Here is a 20,420-nt window from a genome sequence, read left to right on the forward strand (position 1 = left end):
CCCCCTTTACCTTCTTCTACCTCCCCCACTTGCCTGTTTTTCTAACTGCCATGATTATTTCAGAATACTTGTATTTACTTTTCACCTGTTGATTCCACATTTTTGAGCACCTGCTTTGATAGCTGTATTGTGCCAGGTGCTGGAGATACAGTGGCAGAGACCCAGCCCTGCCCTCACAGAGCAGGCAGTCTGACAGGGAAACAGAGCTTACAGCAGTGTTTGATGTTGTTTGACGGTGATTGGCTTGAGCACAGGGTACTGAGGGTACTCAGAAAAAGGTCAGTTACTCCTATTGGAAGTGAGAGGAAGTTAAGAGGACAGCTCAGCTGAAAGTTCAAGTTCAGGAGTTACCGGGTGGAGAAATTCAGGACGGGGTGAAGGGGAAAGGTAGGTACTGTTTCAGTACGAGAGTAACATATATAAAGGCAAGAATGTAAGCCAGTGGTTCCCAATTTGGGGTGATTTTACCCCCTAGGTGCCATTGCCAGTGTCTGGAGAAATTTTGTATTATTGTGATTGGAGGGGAGGGGGCATGCTACTGACATTTAGTGGGTAAAAGCCAGGGATACTGCTGAACACCTACAATTCAAAGGGCAACCCCCCTCACCTCACCTTGCCAACAAAGAAGGAATCATCTGACCTAAAATGTTAATAGTGCTGAGGTTGAGAAACTGCCATATGAAGTAATGGGAGGAGAGGTGGGGGGGATGGGAAATGCAGTTAAGTCGGGGTATTAGGTAGAACTTTGGGAAGATGAGTCCAGAGGCAGATAATGCAGGGCCTTATATGCCATGTTGGAGATTCACATTTTTTTTCTTGACTTGATAATGAGCCACTGATGGATTTTAGACCTGGTGAGTGTGATTAGATTATAGTTTAGAAAGCTCTTTGGTGACTGTATTAGAAATGGCACAGTGTAAGGAAGTCTGGAGAAAGAGGACCAGGACCTTGCGGGAATCCAGTGAAAGCTGATGAAGCTGTAGAGAAGAGGAGGCGAATGGTAGAGTTCTGTAGGAAACCAGAGCTGCTCAAAGGTTGCTCATTTCTCTGACCAGCTCTGCAGACTCTTAATAGGCTCAAAGGGGCATTTCCACTGCAGTCTCTTTCCAAAATCTGTACCCATATGAACTCTAAACTCTGGCATAGTGAAAGCCCTCTTTGAAGGAACTGATAACGAAGCGAAGGGTGGTTGTGGGTCCCCGTGGACTGAGCACAGGGTGAGCGCAGAGGTTGTGTGCTCCGGCCCTACTGGTCTGTGTGTCGGGGCCCGCAGGAGCTCTGCTGCACCCCTCACCTGGTCAGACAGGAGGAGCCAGAATGGGAAAGAAGCACAGGGAACAAAGGAGCTTTTTTAAAAATTTTTTATTTTTTCCATGAAACATCATTGTTCATGAGAGTTGGAAACCAGTTCTACCTGACAGAAATACAGGGCAATCCACTGAAGACTGGGCACTGAGTTTACCTGAGTGACAGATAGGTAACTTTTGAGGTATTTAGTCCATAATATACAGAGACTAGCAGTTTTCTCTGCCTAGCCACTCCTTACCTGAGCACTAAAAGGCAAGCAAGACAAAACAAGATAGAGTCTTCAATTTTTTTTTTAAAGGTCATTTGACCACACTCTTTGAGTAAACTGTGGGTCATGATTTGATGCATCTTCCTCCTTGTATCAAAATTTTCTTTTCCCTCCTTATTTCAAAAAGAATTGAATGGAAACATTGCCGATCTTAGAAATGTTTAGAAATGAATGTGATGGTATCTTCCAAAGATGACTATGACTAAAATAAGCTAACAAAAAAAAAAACAAAACTTTGTCTCACTAATTAAAATCTACCAATAGTAGAAAACATGAAAATATATGAATACTGTAACTGTACAGGGTAGGGCAAAAGTAGGTTTACAGTTGTAGCCACTTTTGAGTGCAATAATTATTTTGTATTATTATTTACTTAATGCATTTGAAAGTAGATAGAACTGTAAACCTAATTTTGCTCCACCCTGTAGAGCCAAATAATCTATATATATAAAAGCCTAAGTGACCGTCGCAACTGAAACAACCAAACAAATGACCGAACAGGCTGCATGGGGCGACCAGGCCCGCAGGGGGGTTAGTGAGGGCCGACCAAATGACTGAGCAGTGGGCTGCATGGGGCAACTAGGCCAGCAGGGGGTGGCAGTGAGGGACGACCAAATGACTGAACAGCAGGCTGTGTGGGGCGACCAGGCTGGCAGGGAGGGGCAGTGAGGGGGGGCAATGAGGGGCAACCAGGCTGGCGGGGGGGCAGTTGGGGGCAACCAGGCCAGCATGGGGGGGCAGTAAGGGGTGACCAGGCTGGCAGGGGGGGGCAGTAATGGGGAACAAGGCCAGCGGGGAGGCAGTTAGGGGTGACCAGGCCAGCAGGGGGGGGCAGTTAAGGGTGATCAGGCAGGCAGGCAGGTGAGCAGTTAGGAGCCAGTGGTCCTGGATTGTGAGAGGGATGTCCCGGGATTGGAGAGGGTGTAGGCTAGGCTGAGGGGACCCCCCCATACACTAATTTTGTGCACCAGGCCTTTAGCTATGAAATATTTGATAATAGAGAGTCTATGATAATCTCCATTGGAAAAATTGGCATGTTAATTAGTGCTGCATATAAAATTTGCAGAATTTACAAAAATGACAGTTTTTATGTAAATAAGTAAAAGTACCCTTTCAAGAAAATTTTCTATTCTCTTTAAATTAGATTTTTTAAAAGTTAAAAGGTTAATTATTTAGTTATAAAGAAGTTTTCGGGGAGAAACCAAGATGGCGGCATAGGTAAACACCTAAACTGCTGCCTCGCACAACAATTTCAAAACTACAACTAAAAGACAGAACGGACACCATCCAGAACCACAGGAAAGCAGGCTGAGTGAAAATTCTACAACTAGAAGGAAGGAGAAAAGCTCACAGAGAATTGGAGGTACGGCAAAGGGGCTTTGTGCGCGCAGAGAGGAAGGGCAGCTGAGAGCCTGGCTGACTTCCTCTGGCGGAAGGGGGAAGGAAGCCTCCGACCGCACTGAACCCCAGTTCTGACTGCACTGAACCCCAGTTCTGGGCGAACCCCTGGGGACCCAAGCTCTTGTGGGGGGAGTCTGGACTCTCGGGTGGAGACTCGGGAGCCGGGGAAGGCGGAGGACTGAAAGTGCACACGCGCGCGCGCGCGCCGGTGCGCACAAAGGCTGCGGGGGTTGCCACAGGCTTTCCCTAGTGGAGGGGAGTCAGAGGATTCTGACTGCACTGAGCCCCAGTTCTGACTGCAGTGAACCCCGGTTCCAGGCGAGCCCCTGGGGACCCACGCTCTTGTGGGGGGAGTCTGGACTCTCAGGAGGAGACTCGAGCTGGGGAAGGCGGAGGACTGAAAGCGCACATGCGCGGAGGGGCGGGGCTGACAGGAAGCCAAGACTGAGGCTCCACCCCATCCAAGCTGAGCACAGAGGCTATTGCAATTTGGCAAGTCTAATCCTATAGGGCTGTCTCCAGCACCGAACTTCTCCCAGCATAGACACAGCTGATCCTTACAGCCAACTGGCCCGGAGGTCAATTCTTCCCAGTGATACCAACAACAATCAAGACTTAATTACAACAAGGCTGTACACACAGTCCACAAAGGGGTGCACCAAGAGAGTCCACCTCAGGTTAACTGGGGAAGCAGACCCACTGGGCCATATTGGAAACCTAGCACAAATATCTACCTTACCAACTCAGGGAATCAGTGAAAATGCGGGGTCAAAGAATCAGATCACAAACGAAAGAAATGGAGGAAAACAAACGACTGGATATAGAATTCAAAACCACCGTTATAAGACTTTTTAAGAATATCCTAGAAAAGGCCGATAAATATAACGAGACCCTCGAAGATATGAAAAAGGACCAACTAGAAATTAAACATACACTGACTGAAATAAAAAATATTATACAGAGACCCAGAAACAGAATAGAGGAACCCAAGAATCAAGTCAAAGAATTGAAATACAAAGAAGCAAAAAACACTCAACCGAAAAAGCAAAAAGCAAAAAAAAAAAATCCAAAAAGTTGAAGATAATGTAAGAAGACTCTGGGACAACTTCAAGCGTACCAACATCAGAATTATGGGGGTGCCAGAAGAAGAGAGAGAGCAAGATACTGAAAACCTATTTGAAGAAATAATGACCGAAAACTTCCCCCACCTGGTGAAAGAAATAGACTTACAAGTCCAGGAAGCCCACAGAACCCCAAACAAAAGGAATCCAAAGAGGACCACACCAAGACACATCATAATTAAAATGCCAAGAGCAAAAGACAAAGAGAGAATATTAAAAGCAGCAAGAGAAAAACAGTTAATTACCTACAAGGGAGCACCCATACGACTGTCAGCTGACTTCTCAACAGAAACTATGCAGGCCAGACGGGAGTGGCAAGAAATTTTCAATGTGATGAATAGCAAGAACCTACAACCAAGATTACTCTACCCAGCAAAGCTAGCATTCAGAATTGAAGGGCAGATAAAGAGCTTCACAGATACGAAAAAGCTGAAGGAGTTCACCACCACCAAACCAGTATTATATGAAATGCTGAAAGGTATTCTTAAAGAAGAGGAAGAAGAAAAAAGTAAAGAGAAAAATTATGAACAACAAATACATATCTATCAACAAGCGAACCTAAAAATCAAGTGAATTAAAAACCTGAGGAGCAGAATAATCTGGTGAATATAATAGAATCAGGGGCATAGAAAGGGAGTGGACTGATAATTCTCAGGGGGAAAGGGGTATGGGGGGTTCATGAAGAGAATGGACAAAAATCATACACCTATGGATGAGGACAGTGGGGGGGAGGTAAGGGCAGAAGGTGGGGTGGGAAAGGGGTGGAGGGGAGCTATGGGGGGAAAAAGGAGAAATAATTGTAATAATCTGAATAAAGATTTATTTTAAAAAAAAAGTTTTCATAATCCTCATTATAATATTCTAACATTTGTCAAGGACCTTACTTTCATGCTTATACTTAATCTTCATAAAGGCATACATACATCCTCTCAATCTTACAGATTCAAAAACTAAGGATCTGAGAGATACTGTGCCCGAGTGTAAAGCTGTGAGTTGAGGGCAGGTCTGCCTACTCTGGAGCCTATGCCATATAATTCATTTTCCTCTTTTATAAAATGTTTAGACTAATACAGCACTTATCAATGGAAAACTGGATCTCATTCAACCTAAGGTTTATTGGCACTTCATTTGTAGCTGTAAATATATGTCACGTTGCAGACAATACACATACATATAATAAATAATTATTTACATGAACTTCCAGTTTACTTACAATTTGAACTTATGTTCACAAAATATTTTCAGATGAAATATACGAACAGATCTGTACATATTTAGAAAATTTAGAATTTAAATATGTGTACATTATGAAAACGCTTTTAAAAACTTGCTTATCAAGTTATACTTAAAAAATTTTACATTTGCTAGACAATATATAATGGGAGAGTTGACTTTATTGAGGCATGCTTGACATGTAAAGAGTTGTGCATATTTCTTTTTATTTTTTGTTTTAATCCTCACCTGAGGATATTTTTTCCATTGATTTTTAGAGAAAGTAGAAGGGAGGGGGAGAGACAGAGAGAGAAACATCGATGTGAGAAAGACACATTGATTGGTTGCCTCCTGCACATGCCTGGACCAGGGCAGGGATTGAGCCTGCAACCTAGGTATGTACGCTTGACTGGAATCAAACCCATGACCTTCAGTCCGAGGGCCGACGCTCTAACCACTGATCCAAACCAACTAGTGCAAGTTGTGCATATTTAATGAGACTGGGGATAAATTACCCCTGTGAAACCATCACCACCATCAGAGCCATAGACATATTAATCACCTCCCAAAATTTTCTTACGTACCCTTTATTATTACTTTTTTATATGTGATAAAAATTTTGAAAAATTTAAATATATAATACAATATTTAGATATAGGATTTAAAGCTTTTTTCACAGACCTACATAAGTAGGAGACTCTCGGATGTCTCTAACCTTAGAAAGAGTGAAATGCTACATTTTAAGATCTAAGTTGAGGTAATATAAAATAAAAAAGAGGACAGAAAACTGCATAATACAGTGCAGTTTTCTAATGTCTTGGCTGCAGGATGCAGAACACTCTGGATTCTACTGAGGTCAAAGCCTGGGTGAGTTCCTTAGGGATAACGTGATCTGTGTCCCAGCGTGCTTTGGAGAGGACAACCAGAAATGTGTTCCTGATTCCAAATGAGTCAGGCAGATGTGTTGACTTGCAGTTGAGTACTTTTTTTAAAGGACAAGACCAGAAGGAATATAGCAGTATTTAGACTTCAGGGATTAAGGAAGGAATTTTTATTTTTTGGCTTTCTCAACAAAACTCTTAATAGACTTGTTTTCCACTAGCTTTTTTATTTGTTTTTGTTACGATTTTCAGACTTTGGGGCTCTTTTCAAATCTCTGAAACCAGGTGGAATGCAGCGGAGGTCTTTCTCCTAAAGTGATGAATATGCTCAACCTCCACTGGTGTCCCATGTCACACCGTCCACGGGGCTTGTAGCGCAAAAGCTCGGGGCCAGTCAGCTGAGGGATTTTATGGAAATTAAAAATAATCAAATTACTGATCCTAAAGGTTGGGTCCTGCGGCAGCTGCTCATTTGTTTTCTCTAGCAGCAGGAGTACTGTACCTGAGAGACGATTAAACTATCCAGATTTTTCAATGGATGTAAGTGCTTTGAAAAAATAAAGTGGAATATAGAGTTGAGGTCATTCCATCATTACTCATTCTTCTCGAGCTGTAAAGCTCCACTTAAATCAGTGTGACTTCCGAAGTTATTTAATTGTGCCTAATAAAGTGGTGGCAGTGACCTTGTAACCTCGTGGGCTTACTCAGGACGACATGACTCCAAGTGCCTGTTGCAGTTACCTCCAGAACAAGACAGTTAAAATGTTTTGGTTTGCGGGGGGGGGGGGGGGGGGGGGAAGGGGAAGGGCGGTTTTCTTTAAATATTTCATGCCATGCTTTGTACACATGACCCTGCAGGTTAGCTCCAGGTGATTGGAGTTGGCTTAGAGTTAGAACTCTGCCAGGAAGGGGCACCATATTGATGGCAGCTAGTCAACTAGATCAGATATTGTGTATTTGGTAGATTTCAGGAAAAATGCAGAGAAGGTCAAAACTAGGAGGGTGGTTCAGAAGAGTACTTATAAAAGACGGAAGGGCCCTAACCAGTTTGGCTCAGTGGATGGAGCGTCGGCCTGCGGACTGAATGGTCCCAGGTTCGATTCCGGTCAAGGGCATGTACATTGGTTGCAGGCACATCCTCAGCAGGGGGTGTGCAGGAGGCAGCTGATCGATGTTTCTCATTGATGTTTCTAACTATCCCTCTCCCTTCCTCTCTGTAAAAAATCAATAAAATTAAATTAAATTTAAAAAAAGGGAGCCGAAACCGGTTTGGCTCAGTGGATAGAGCGTCAGCCTGCGGACTCAAGGGTCCCAGGTTCGATTCCGGTCAAGGGCATGTACCTTGGTTGCGGGCACATTCCCAGTAGGGAGTGTGCAGGAGGCAGCTGATCGATGTTTCTCTCTCATCGATGTTTCTAGCTTTCTATCCCTCTCCCTTCCTCTCTGTAAAATATCAATAAAATATATTAAAAAAAAAGGGGGGGGGGAAGCAAGCACTATAGGCATCAAAAGCCATGAATAAACAAAAGCCAAAGATAGAGAGAGGAGAGAAAGCCACTTGGGAGACTCCATGGCCCTTGGCCAGGTCTCTGGGAATGGTAAACAGAGCAGGAAGGTCACACACTCAAGCCATGGGAGTAAAGTTTTTAAAATACATTTTTATTGATTTCAGAGAGGAAGGGAGAGGGAGAGAGAGAGAGAGAAACATCAATGGTGAGAATCATTGATCAGCTGCCTCCTGTATGCCCCACAATGGGGATTGAGCCCACAACCCAGGCATGTGCCCTGACCGGGAATCAAACCCTGACCTCCTGGTTTATGGGTTGAAGCTCAAGCACTGAGCCAGGCTGGCTGGGCAGGGATTAAATTTATTTGTGAACGCATACACTGTCAGCACTTGCGCCTGGCTGTGGACCTGTGACAGCAGATTCCTCCTCTGTTTGGTTCTGGGCTGCATTGTGGTCAAGCGGCCTGTCCCTCCAGCCTGTTCCCAGCTCACCCTCTTCACTGTGGTCACTCCCCCACAACCCACACGATTGATTTGTGCAAGTCCTTGCTCAAGTAGAGCACATCACATCATAACACAAGTTATTTTCATGAAAGGTCACAAACACATTAAGCATGCACATATCTCTATTATTTGTCTTTGTCCCATTTGACTCCAACATAATATAATGAATGGCACATGGTATATTTCAGTTTATCCCTGCACCCCCATTCCTGAAACCCTAACCCGGAGTAGAGAGTAGGTAATAGAAGCAGAGTTGGAGCATTCCAGAGTGACCAGAGAAAGAGGGTGGGAAGGAGGGAGGGAGGGAAGGGGGAAAGGAGGCAGGGAGGAAAGAAGGGAGGAGAGGTCCATAAAATTGAGAGCTGATAAAAGACCTTCCCATTTTGTTTGGGCCTGACTTGGTAGGTGGCTAATGATAGTGGTTCCCAACTGCCTCGAGCTAGTTGCGCATTTTCAGGTTGCAAGAGACAAAGTCATGTTCATGCTGGAAGTGTAAGCTGTCAGTACAGCCCGGTTTGTTGATGTGGCAGCCAGGCTATACACTTTATCCTTCAGTTGGGAGGCTTATTCGGGGGACTTTAAGGCAAGTCACTTACAGGCTATTAAAGCCTTGATTTCCTCATCTGTGTGTGTGTAATATTGATATAATGTATTAATATATTATATCTTATATATATATAAAAGGTTAATATGCAAATATCCCCTCAGAGTTTGACCGGCAGACCGAGAGTTCAGTCATTTGCTATGACGTGTGCTGACCACCAGGGTGTGGCGCAGAATGAAGGAAGGCCCTGGCCGGCAGCCGGAAGGCCCTGATCAGCCCTGATTGCTGGCCAGGCCTAGAGACCCTATCCGTGCACAAATTTCATGCACCGGGCCTCTAGTATTTATATATTACTCAGGATAATTATGTATCACTCCGTTTCTTAGTTGTACAATGGGGATGAAAGTAATATAATCTCATGTGATTGCTCTTTTGAAAATAATGCACACCAAACTCCTGGCCAGTAATAAGTGTAGAATATATTTCACTGTTAGCTTGTTAAAAACTCTTCATAATTATATTTATTCCGTCAAGTGGTAGATGCATAAAAGTTTATCTTGATGCATCTTTTGGACATTTGCATTGTCTGCAGCTCTTCACTATTACAAACAATGCATCTTTGCATATAAGTTGCCTACCATTTAGTTTCTTTAAGAAGCTCAACTTAAAAAGGGGGGGGGGATTAATTTCAGGCTCAAAGAGTGTGAACACTATCAATCTTTTGAATATATTCTATATTATTTTCTAAAATAGCTGTCCAATGTATGTTTCCACCCACGAGTGTTCCCTGACAAAACTGGGTTTTAAGATCCTTCTTACCTTAATTTAAAAAGTGAAGCCGAAACCAGTTTGGCTCAGTGGATAGAGCGTCGGCCTGCGGACTGAGGGGTCCCGGGTTCGATTCCAGTCAAGGGCATGTACCTTGGTTGCGGGCACATCCCCAGTGGGAGATGTGCAGGAGGCAGCTGATCGATGTTTCTCTCTCATCGATGTTTCTAGCTCTCTATCCTTCTCCCTTCCTCTCTGTAAAATATCAATAAAATATATTTTAAAAAAAAAAGTGAAAATTGTGTCAATTGTTTTATTTTGAATTTATTTTTATTAGTGAAATTAGACATTTGCTTATTTGTTTTTAATTTTTTGTGAAATGTCTGTTATTTGCTGACTTATCAATTTGGGTCTTAGAGTTTTTCTGATAATTTTGTTTCAAACATGTTGTCTGATTAAAACTTTTTACAATTTTCTCTCAGTTTAATATTTTAATAATTTTTTCTTTTGTCAAGCACTTTATTTTTCCCACTTCATTTAAACACATCAAATCCTGCCCCTCGCCCATTTTGTTTCATGCAGCTTTTGATCTTTAGGCATAAGTGAGACTTTAGTTTCCTTTACAAGTAGTGTTGCATATGGTAGCCGGTAAGTCCTAGCAATTTACCAACTGTTTACTAATTTCCACTTATATAAAAATGGTATGTTTTTCTGATTAAAGTAAATATTGAGGCTTAGTTTTTAAAACTATTTAGGAATAGTGACTATTAGAATTGTCTCCAATACCATTTAAAATTCTTCCTGGAGCTACGTTTGTGAAAATTATCCCACAAGTATGTGAAAATTGTGCAAAGATTTAGCAAGCCATAAAAGAATGCATGCATTTTCTAAACTTTTCTCTTCCTCCTTTTAGAATTTTATAGAGTCTTCCATCACACTGTTTGAATCTGACCTGGAAAATGGGAAATTTATTGACATTAAAAATCAGGAAATTTCTGACTTAGAAGAAATGGGCTTCGGCACTGAAACAAGATCCATTCACGTTAAAAGTGGAGTGTAAGTTGTCTCCCCCCTTGAGAACCTTTAAATGTTCTCTGCCATTTAAAATTGTTGGGTTGCTCGATTCTGCATCCCCTCTGTTCTTTTTCCTTTTCCCCCTACTAGGTGGGTTGCCTACCAGCAGAAGTTTTTCTGTGGAGAACAGTACATTTTAGAGAAAGGGAAATACAAATGCTTTTTTGACTGGGGAGGATCAAATAACATAATCATGTCAATACGACCTATCCAACTGGTGAGTTAAAAGTATGGACATAGCTAATGCCAGGGACATGGGATGGCATACAACAGAATGTGTGGAACAAGCTTTTTCAAAGTGAAATTGTTGATCTATGTTACATGTATGTGTAGAGAAAATGAAATAGCATAAGAATTTCTGTGGGCTCCATAGAGATCTTGTGTATGATATTAGCACATTGATGAAGTGGCTCTGTAATTAGATCAGTTCATTCACTGAGAAGCATTTATTTAGTGCCTCTGCTGTGCCAGACACTGTACTGATTCACTGGAGATAGATGGATAAGACTGTCCTGATGGGTCTCCGTCTCTGAGGAGATAGACATGCAGACAATTCATTATGGAATGATTAGTGAGAAAATGGAGTGTGTAGGCAGTGGGAGGGGAGCAGGGGAAGGAAGCACTCAGGATCTGGGAACTTGGGGACCGTACCACGGAAGGGGACACATTGAGTGAAATCTTAAGGGACGCAGGGCAGAAAGGGCATTCCACAAAAAGCCTGGGAAATGACAAACACGGCAGGGCAGTCTGGGTGTCCATGAGATAGTTTGGGAGAGGGAATGGTGGGAAGTTCAGACGCTTTTGTTTTAATGGGTATTGGGGCACATTTTTCTTCCAGCTACAGTATTACTCAAAGTGAATTAGTAATAAATACAAAATTACTGTAAGAGAATTCAGTAAGTTATTTGAGGGTCCTGGCCAATTCAAGAAATCTAGTAAATTGGCTAGACCTTCCTCCCCGCCAAGGATATTTTCAAAACTTTTGAAAAGACTACTAAGATTATATGGTTACAATTGTTTTAATGTTTTTCAGGAACCACTTGGGATAAATGAGCCTCCACATTTGGTATGTTTAAAGATAGCCTTACCTGGGGATTGTTAAATTGTTTACTAAAAGCATCTGTGCCCTTTCTCTCAAACCCTTCTTTCCTTCCGATAACGTGTGTGTGGCTGTGTGTCGGGGCGGCTGGGTTGTGCTTGGTGCCAGCAAGCAGAAGAGCCCGTCTTTGCTGCTGGTGGTTCTGGCCTGGATGTGTCCCAGCTCCTGTTTTCTTCTGATAGAGATCAACTCTCACCACTCTGAGCTCATTTTGAACCTCTGCTGCTCTTTCTTCCCTGTCGCCCATCCGTTCTTGAGTGTTTTATCCTTATTCAGCACGTAGAGAAATAGCTAGCTGTCTTGACATGCTTATTTATGTAAATGTATTCCTAATACCTAAATCAGATAGCTCTTAAAAGCACTATTAAAATTGCAGCCTTACTTCTTTGTTTCTAGTGCTAGTGGTTTGAAGGATTGGGCAGTACTCTGGAGCCTAAGTTTTGTTTATTATCCATTGAGGGCTAAAAATGTGCCCCTCCCCCCCCTTTTTTTTTTACTTTTTTATTGAATTTATTGGGGTGACATTTGTTAATTATATAGATTTCAGGTATACATTCCTATAATACATTATCTGTATATTGTATATTGCATTGTGTGTTCACCACCCCAAGTCAAGTTTCCTTACATCACCATCTCCCCTTTACCCTCTCTACCTTCCCCCTTCCCCCTTTCCCTCTGGTAATCACCATAGTGTTGTCTGTGTCTGTGAGTTTTTTGTGGTTTTTGCTTAATCCCTTTACCGACTTAAGCCAGTCAGAGAAAGACATGTGCCATATGATTTCACTCATATGTGGAATCTAATGAACAAAATACACTAACAAAATAGAAACAGCCGAAACTGGTTTGGCTCAGTGGATAGAGCGTCGGCCTGCGGACTCAAGGGTCCCGGGTTCGATTCCGGTCAAGGGCATGTACCTTGGTTGCGGGCACATCCCCAGTGGGGGGTGTGCAGGAGGCAGCTGATCGATGTTTCTCTCTCATCGATGTTTCTGACTTTCTATCCCTCTCCCTTCCTCTCTGTAAAATATCAATAAAATATATTTTAAAAAAAAATAGAAACAGACTCATAGAGGACAAACTGGCAGCTGTCAGAGGCTGTGGGGCTGGGTGAAAAGGTAGAACAGAAATTGTGCTCAGTTAGTGCTTCTGATAACTCTGTGAGGTCAGGGTTAATCTCATTTATTGATGAGCAAACCGAGGTTTAGAATTTGTATCATTTCACACAATCACAAAATAGGCATTTTCTAGTATCTGACACTACTTAGTCACATTTTCAAGATTTTACATCAAGAAAGACATTGCATGATATGAGTAGTACAACTATAGAAGGAAAGAGAGATTGAGAGAGGTAGCTTCTTCTGTCTCACTTTAAACAACAAATATGGAACATTTTCTGTCAAAAAGCCAAATACATTGATTAATTTTAATTACTTGACATTTGCTAGCTTTACATAATGCTGAATCCTTCTCTTTGAGTGTATGTTTTTCATGTTTACATCACTGTTTATATATTTTATTATTTTTAATAAATCTTTATTGTTCAGATTATTACAATTGTTCCTCTTTTTCCCCCCATAGCTCCCCTCCACCCAGTTCCCACTCCACCCTCTGCCCTTACCTCCCCCCCACTGTCCTCATCCATAGGTGTACAATTTTTGTCCAGTCTCTTCCCGCACCCCCCACATCCCTTTCCCCCCAAAAATTGTCAGTCCACTCCCTTTCTATGCCCCTGATTCTATTATATTCACCAGTTTATTCTGTTCATCAGATTTTTTTATTCACTTGATATTTAGATTCACTTGTTGATAGATATGTATTTGTTCTTCATAATTTTTATCTTTACCTTTTTCTTCTTCCTCTTCTTAAAGAATACCTTTCAGCATTTCATATAATACTGATTTGGTGGTGATGAATTCCTTTAGCTTTTTCTTATCTGTGAAGCTCTTTATCTGACCTTCCATTCTGAATGATAGCTTTGCTGGGTAGAGTAATCTTGGTTGTAGGTTCTTGCTATTCATCACTTTGAATATTTCTTGCCACTCCTGTCTGGCCTGCATAGTTTCTGTTGAGAAATCAGCTGACAATCGTATGGGTGTTCCCTTGTAGGTAACTGTTTTTCTCTTGCTGCTTTTAATATTCTCTCTTTGTCTTTTGCCCTTGGCATTTTAATTATGATGTGTCTTGGTGTGGTCCCCTTTGGATTCCTTTTGTTTGGGGTTCTGTGTGCTTCCTGGACTTGTAATTCTATTTCTTTCACCAGGTGGGGGAAGTTTTCAGTCATTATTTCTTCAAATAGGTTTTCAGTATCTTTCTCTCTCTCTTCTTCTGGCACCCCCATAATTCGGATGTTGCTATGCTTGAAGTTGTCCCAGAGGCTCCTTACACTATCTTCATATTTCTGGATTCTTTTTTCTTTTTTCTTTTCCGGTTGGGTGTTTTTTGCTTCTTTGTATTTCAAATCTTTGACTTGATTCTTGTGATCCTCTAGTCTGCTGTTGGATCTCTGTATATTATTTTTTATTTCAGTCAGTGTATGCTTAATATCTAGTTGGTCCTTTTTCATATCCTCGAGGGTCTCGCTAAATTTATCAGCCTTTTCTAGAAAATTCTTGAAAAACCTTATAACTGTGGTTTTGAACTCTATATCCAGTCGTTTGCTTTCCTCCATTTCTTTCATTTATGACCTGTTTCTTTGTCTCCACATTTTGGCTGCTTCCCTGAGTTGATGGAGTGGCTTTGTGTGCTAGATGTCCTATAGGGCCCAGTGGCTCAGCCTCCCCAGTTACCTGAGGTGGACACTCTTGGCGCACCCCTTTGTGGGCTGTGTGCACAGTCTTGTTGTAGTTAAGCCTTGATTGTTGTTGGTATCACTGGGAGGAATTGACCTCCAGGCCAATTGGCTGTGAGGATCAGCTGTGTCTATGCTGGGAGAATTTCTGTGCTGGAGACACAAGACTTGCAAAAGCCTCTGTGCTCAGCTTGAATGGGGCGGAGTCTCAGGATGGAGCAAACAACAATGGCTTTCTGTCAGCCCTGCCCTAAGAGGCCCCTGGGTCTCAGTGTCCCATGGTAATTGCTGCAAGCACCTCTGAGAGAAAGCCGCCCTCGAGTTCTACCCGATGCCAGACAGTCCGGTTTCTCCCCAAATGAGTCTGGGTCCCCAGAGTCTCGCTTGGAACTGGAGTTCAGAGCAGTTGGGAGCTTTTGTCTCCCTCCCGATTGAGAAAGCCAGCTGTGTACTCAGTTGCCAGTCCTCTCCGCGCGCGTGTCTCAGTACCTCTGCCTCCTGCAGCTCCTCAGAGTCTCAGTGTGCTTTTCTCTTTCCTTCTAGTTGTAGAATTTCCACTCAGCCAGCCTTCCTGTGGTTCTGGATGATGTCTGTTTTGTCTTTTAGTTGTATTTTTGAAATTGTTGTGCAAGGCAGCAGTTTAGGTGTTTACCTGTGCCGCCATCTTGGTTTCTCTCCTGTTCATATATTTTAAATCAGCTTAGTTTATCCATGTTTCCATTCACAGTGCTTTCCGGTTTCATTTTCTGATTAACTCAGGCCTGTTGGGAACATTTCCTTTGTAAAAGTAGGCTTACAGTTGTGAGTTTGAGAAACAATTAATAAAGCTATTGTAACAATTACATGTCTTTTTCCAAAAGAACAGTTGTAAACCCACTTTTGTTCCACCCTGTATAATCGAGCTGTTGTATTTGGAGACACTTCCTGCCAAGTATTTATTTTGAATCTTTGTAAACTTCAGCTGTGGACTCTTAAAGTACTTTTTCACATGAATCAACATAAGTAGTTAAAGAGTTAAATAGGGATGATTCCTAACTGCATATTTCTTAGTCTTAAGTGCAGATAGAAGTCACATTCTTTTCAGGTCTGTGTTTCCCCTCCTACGTCCCTGTCCTTTGTATGGACTTCCTTGTTTGGGGCAAATTGCTCAGAGGTTTTCTTCATAGTATTTCCAGTCCAACTTGAAGAGAAACGGAAGCAGCAGAGAACGCCCAGTGGACTTGGCCCACTTCATTTTTCTGGCTGTGGCTCAGGTATTGCCTTGTGAAATAAATGTTTCCAACAGGTGGATGATAGCTGGATATTTGGTCACATGCAGACAAAGCCTCCTTAATTTACCCAGTATCAAAGCTCTTATTATCTCCACTGGACCAACATTCCAGAACGTTTTGCTAATTTTTGGATTGGCTGACACTCTGGTTCCACACAGTAATTAGAAAGTATTTTTTGTTCTTTACAAGTAGCTGTGATAGCCAGACTGACCATTCAGATGCTGTATTCAGAGGAAGTCGTCATTTTCTCTGTGGAATAAGGAGGAAGTTACATCTCAGAGTTCAAGTCAGAGATGGAATTTTTTTTATGCTAGTGATTTGAAAAGGAACCTCAAGCATCCTAAGAAAGGAAAAACCAGAAAATGTATGTGGATAAAGATCAATATACATCATGAGAGTTATGCTAATAAAAATATTCTTGCTGATGTGTAAGCATGTCATGATGAGATGTCTTATTTGGAACATAGAACAACACCTCCTTGTATTGAGAAGATTGTTTTTGACTGAAGCTCAGACACCAAGTCTAATTGCCAACTCAAAATATAAAGGAGCATTATAGAGTTCTTCATATTCAGCAGGTGGCATTTTATTTTTAATTTCCCCAAACAAAAAAGCAAACCATGTGGATTATGTTCCTAATGTCTTCATTACCCCCACCCCCCAGCAAGTCCAAATCAGAAATTTCACTAAATTAAACCTTATAACAGTTCTCTGGAAATAAGGCACCATTCTCTGGAAATTCTAACCCAACCAAGGACTCTACTTTCTTAGAATCTTTTTCAAGTCTATTGCAAATATAAGTAGAAATTTGGATTTATTTCACTATTGAGCCCATGTTGAATTTTATGCATGTTTCTGGCCGAGAAAAAGCGACTGGATATTTATTTTCTTATATCACATAATTTTGCCACATTGAATTTCAGAGTGATGGCAGGATCTTTAATAGTTGTGGTTACTGTTATCATTGATGGGGAAAAGGAACAACAGTTTTAGTCAAATATCATTAAGATTCAAGAGCAGTAGAGAAAAACACTTCTTCATGGTACTGTGACTAGATCATCTTTAGAGAATCCACAGGTCAGAAACACTCGGGAAGTACTTCACCAAGTAAAGACAGCCCTTCTAGGAGTAATCAGAGAAGTACAATTATTGTAGGACATGTAATTGATGAGAAAAGTACATAATACTACAGGATGAGGCAGTGTGATGCAACAGAAGATTGCAAGCAAGACTTTAACAACCAGCGTGCTTGGAGGAAGTCCAAAGGGCAGCAGAAAGTCTTTTTTAGACAGGATAGAATGTTTCTCATGGAAATTATTTTAATATTGGGATAAATACATTCAAAATTATTCTGATGTTGTGGATAAATTGATTGCTGCTTCTGTGTTTGGTCAGTAAATAAGCTCTTGACTTTTTAGTTTATCATATTAGATTAAAGACCTACTATACTTACTTATATATACCATAAATGAAAAGTATATAGTAAAAAGCATTTATGCAAATCCTCATAAAGCAGTGATAATTTGTGCCTTAAAGGACAGTTCTAAAGGAGAAATAAGATAATCCTCTATAATAAAAGCATAATATGCAAATTAACCGAACAGTGGAACTACTGGTCGGCGGGGGGCCAGGGTTGCTGAGCAGGCGGCACCAGGCCAGCCAAGGCACTGCCAGTCGGACATCCTCTGAGGGCTCCCAGACTGCGAGAGGGCGCAGGCCGGGCTGAGGGACTTCCCCGAGTGCATGAATTTCGTGCACCGGGCCTCTAGTATATGAGAAAAGGCACCTTGCAAACCAATGGTACACTGTCCTTTTTTTTTTTTTTTTTTCGCTTCCATACAGTTCCATTTGTGGGGCTGGTAGGAGTGGACCTGTGCCCAGATGGCACAGAGAGCTGGGTGTGGTTTGAAATAAACTTTTATCTGACTACTTGCCTGTGTTCTAAGCAAAGTATCTGAGTATTTTGTACATTTATTCTGCATTATTCTAGGAAGGAAACTAAAATAGTTATCCAGCCAGTAGTGCAAAGGACTTGATTTCACCAAGTTTAATTACTGTAGTTTATAAGTGCGGTGCTGGTTTCTGTATGGACCGTCTTTAGAAAATTATTATGAGAATTGTTCTATTATGAGGCATTTGTAAGGTAGTCAGAATGAAGTGTTACTTTTCTGTGTGTGTGTGTGTGTGTGTGTGTAAATTTTAATTAATGCTTCTGAGTATGAACACTAAGACTAAAAAGTAGAGGTGGCTACTATACATATCATCTGAAGTACGTTTACCTTTGCATTGTCAGTTGTCCAGGACTTGACATTTCATGACGAAACATTGAAGTATAAATTGTAAGCTCAAATGAAAATAATTAAACAAACTGGAAATACAATTGTGAATGAAACAGCCATGATCTCTTTTCTCATGTGGCTTTTTCAGTTCTTATTGTGAATTGAGGTAATATCTACATATAGGAGAAATTACGTTTTTGAAGTTAATGTGATTTACTTTTAGACCCATGTTTTATAAACCTTTAAGTTAAAAAATACAGCCTGGCCCTGGACAGTGTGGCTCAGTTGGTTGGATGGCATCCCACGCAAGGAGAGGCCACTGGCTCCATCCCTGTCTGGGCACATGGCCGGTCTGTGGGCCTGATCCCCAGTAGGGGGTGTGCAGGAGGCAGCCGAATGGTGTTTCTCTCTTCCTCTCATTGATGGTTCTCTCCCTCTCTCCCTCTCCCTCTCTTAAATCAAGAACATTATATATATATATATATATATACATATATATATATATACACACACACACACACACACACATACACACACACACACACATACACACACACACACATATACACACACATATACATATATATGTATGTGTGTGTATATATATATATGTATATATACTGTGTGTGTGTGCGTGTATATATATATATATATATATATATATATATATATATATATATTCTGAAAAACCACTATCCAAATTACATGCTCTTATCAAGGAATTTAGGGGCAATTCCCTGGACATGTAAAATTGTTCTTACACAGGAAATTATTCCAGAAGTCTGTCTCATTTGGACTTCTTTTTTGTTGCTATCCTCTGTGTGCACCGAAAGGACCAAGGTAGAAACTTGCTGGATCACAGCTCCTCGGGCAGGGAGTTGTAATGCTCCAGATGCAGCCTGGTTTCACAATAGGAAGTTCTGTTGCGCAAGCCGCAGTTGGTTGGGGGAATTGGTTCTCTCACCTCCCAGGTTTTGGCTGATCTTTGAAAGACTAAGCAAGGCCAAAGCAGGATGACATAGTCAAGAAAGAATTCCTCAGAATGCAGAGACCATCAGCCTCTAAGAGGGCCCTGGAGAAGAAGGAAGAAGCGAATATCCGCTGCTCAAAGGAGCCTTGTTCTCCATGACCTGTGAGCAGCAGAGAGGGCGATGCTGCAGATAGTTCACTATGATGCATTATTAGCCCAGCGCAGGCCTGTCCGTGCAGGGTGGACCTGTGGGCCATGGCATTTCAAGGCTCTGGTGGATTATGGAATATTTATAGGGCTTATTAATTTTGTCTTTCCTATTATAGATCCAAGGTCACTTGTGTTGCAGATATTGTATCTCTGGTCTAAAGGAACTTACAGTTGAGATTACATATAAGGCAGTTTTATCAGTAAACTGAATCCTGTACCCTCAAATGCATGACACGGACGTCTTCACCATAAATCATCTACTATTCCTACCATCATCATCTTCACTCTCTCCTCCGCTCTCACAGGCAGCTCATGGCACTGTGGGTGTGTGCTCACATTCTCTCCTCCCTCTTATTAACTGGAGATCCGAAAGACTTGGAAAGGGAAGAGGCATATCAGCCACCCCTCAAACTAATCCAAATCTCCTTTGTGTTTAGCACTAAACTGCTTATTATTTCATACCTATAGTGTCATGACAGGGGAGAATAATGGATACAATGGAAAAGGACCACATCTTAGTGGAGGAGGGATTCTGGTATACTTTTATAGGTAGAATTGTTTTCTGGGCATCTGTGCCCAGTATTTTGTGCAACAGATAGATGAAAAAGGTAAATACATGATGACATTCCTGAAAACATGTAAAGGGAATAAAATGTAAATTTTAGGGAAATGTCATCCTTAGCATGGATTAATTGATAATAGATACATCATGAGTCTAATATTTCACTGAATTTTTTATAAGGCCATGAAACTAAAGATTTGCTTTTTTTTTCATCTTTATTGTTCAGATTATTACAATTGTTCCTCTTTTTCCCCCCCATAGCTCCCCTCCACCCGGTTCCCATCCCACCCTCTGCCCTTACCACCCACACTGTCCTCATCCATAGGTGTACAATTTTTGTCCAGTCTCTTCCCGCACCCCCCACACCCCTTTCTCTCCGAGAATTGTCAGTCCACTCCCTCTCTATGCCCCTGATTCTATTATATTCACCAGTTTATTCTGTTCATCAGATTTTTTATTCACTTGATTTTTAGATTCACTTGTTGATAGACATGTATTTGTTGTTCATAATTTTTATCTTTACCATTTTCTTCTTCTTCCTCTTCTTAAAGAATACCTTTCAGCATTTCACATCATACTGGTTTGGCGGTGATGAACTCCTTTAGCTTTTTCTTATCTGTGAAGCTCTTTATCTGACCTTCAATTCTGAGTGA

General features: G+C 41.5%; 1 protein-coding gene across 1 annotated transcript in view; it reads left to right on the forward strand.

Moving 5' to 3' along the window:
* The window catches only part of CRYBG3 (crystallin beta-gamma domain containing 3), a 130,095-nt gene that overhangs the window by 73,377 nt on the left and 36,298 nt on the right, over positions 1-20,420 (forward strand). The window contains exons 13-15 of the mRNA XM_080656497.1: positions 10,428-10,570; positions 10,679-10,805; positions 11,622-11,654. Of these exons, the coding sequence (XP_080512623.1) occupies positions 10,428-10,570; positions 10,679-10,805; positions 11,622-11,654 (303 nt within the window). The remainder of the gene's footprint in view (positions 1-10,427; positions 10,571-10,678; positions 10,806-11,621; positions 11,655-20,420) is intronic.

The sequence above is a fragment of the Plecotus auritus genome (genome assembly GCF_963455305.1).
Source record: "Plecotus auritus genome assembly, chromosome: 2".
Classification (NCBI taxonomy): Eukaryota; Metazoa; Chordata; class Mammalia; order Chiroptera; family Vespertilionidae; genus Plecotus; species Plecotus auritus.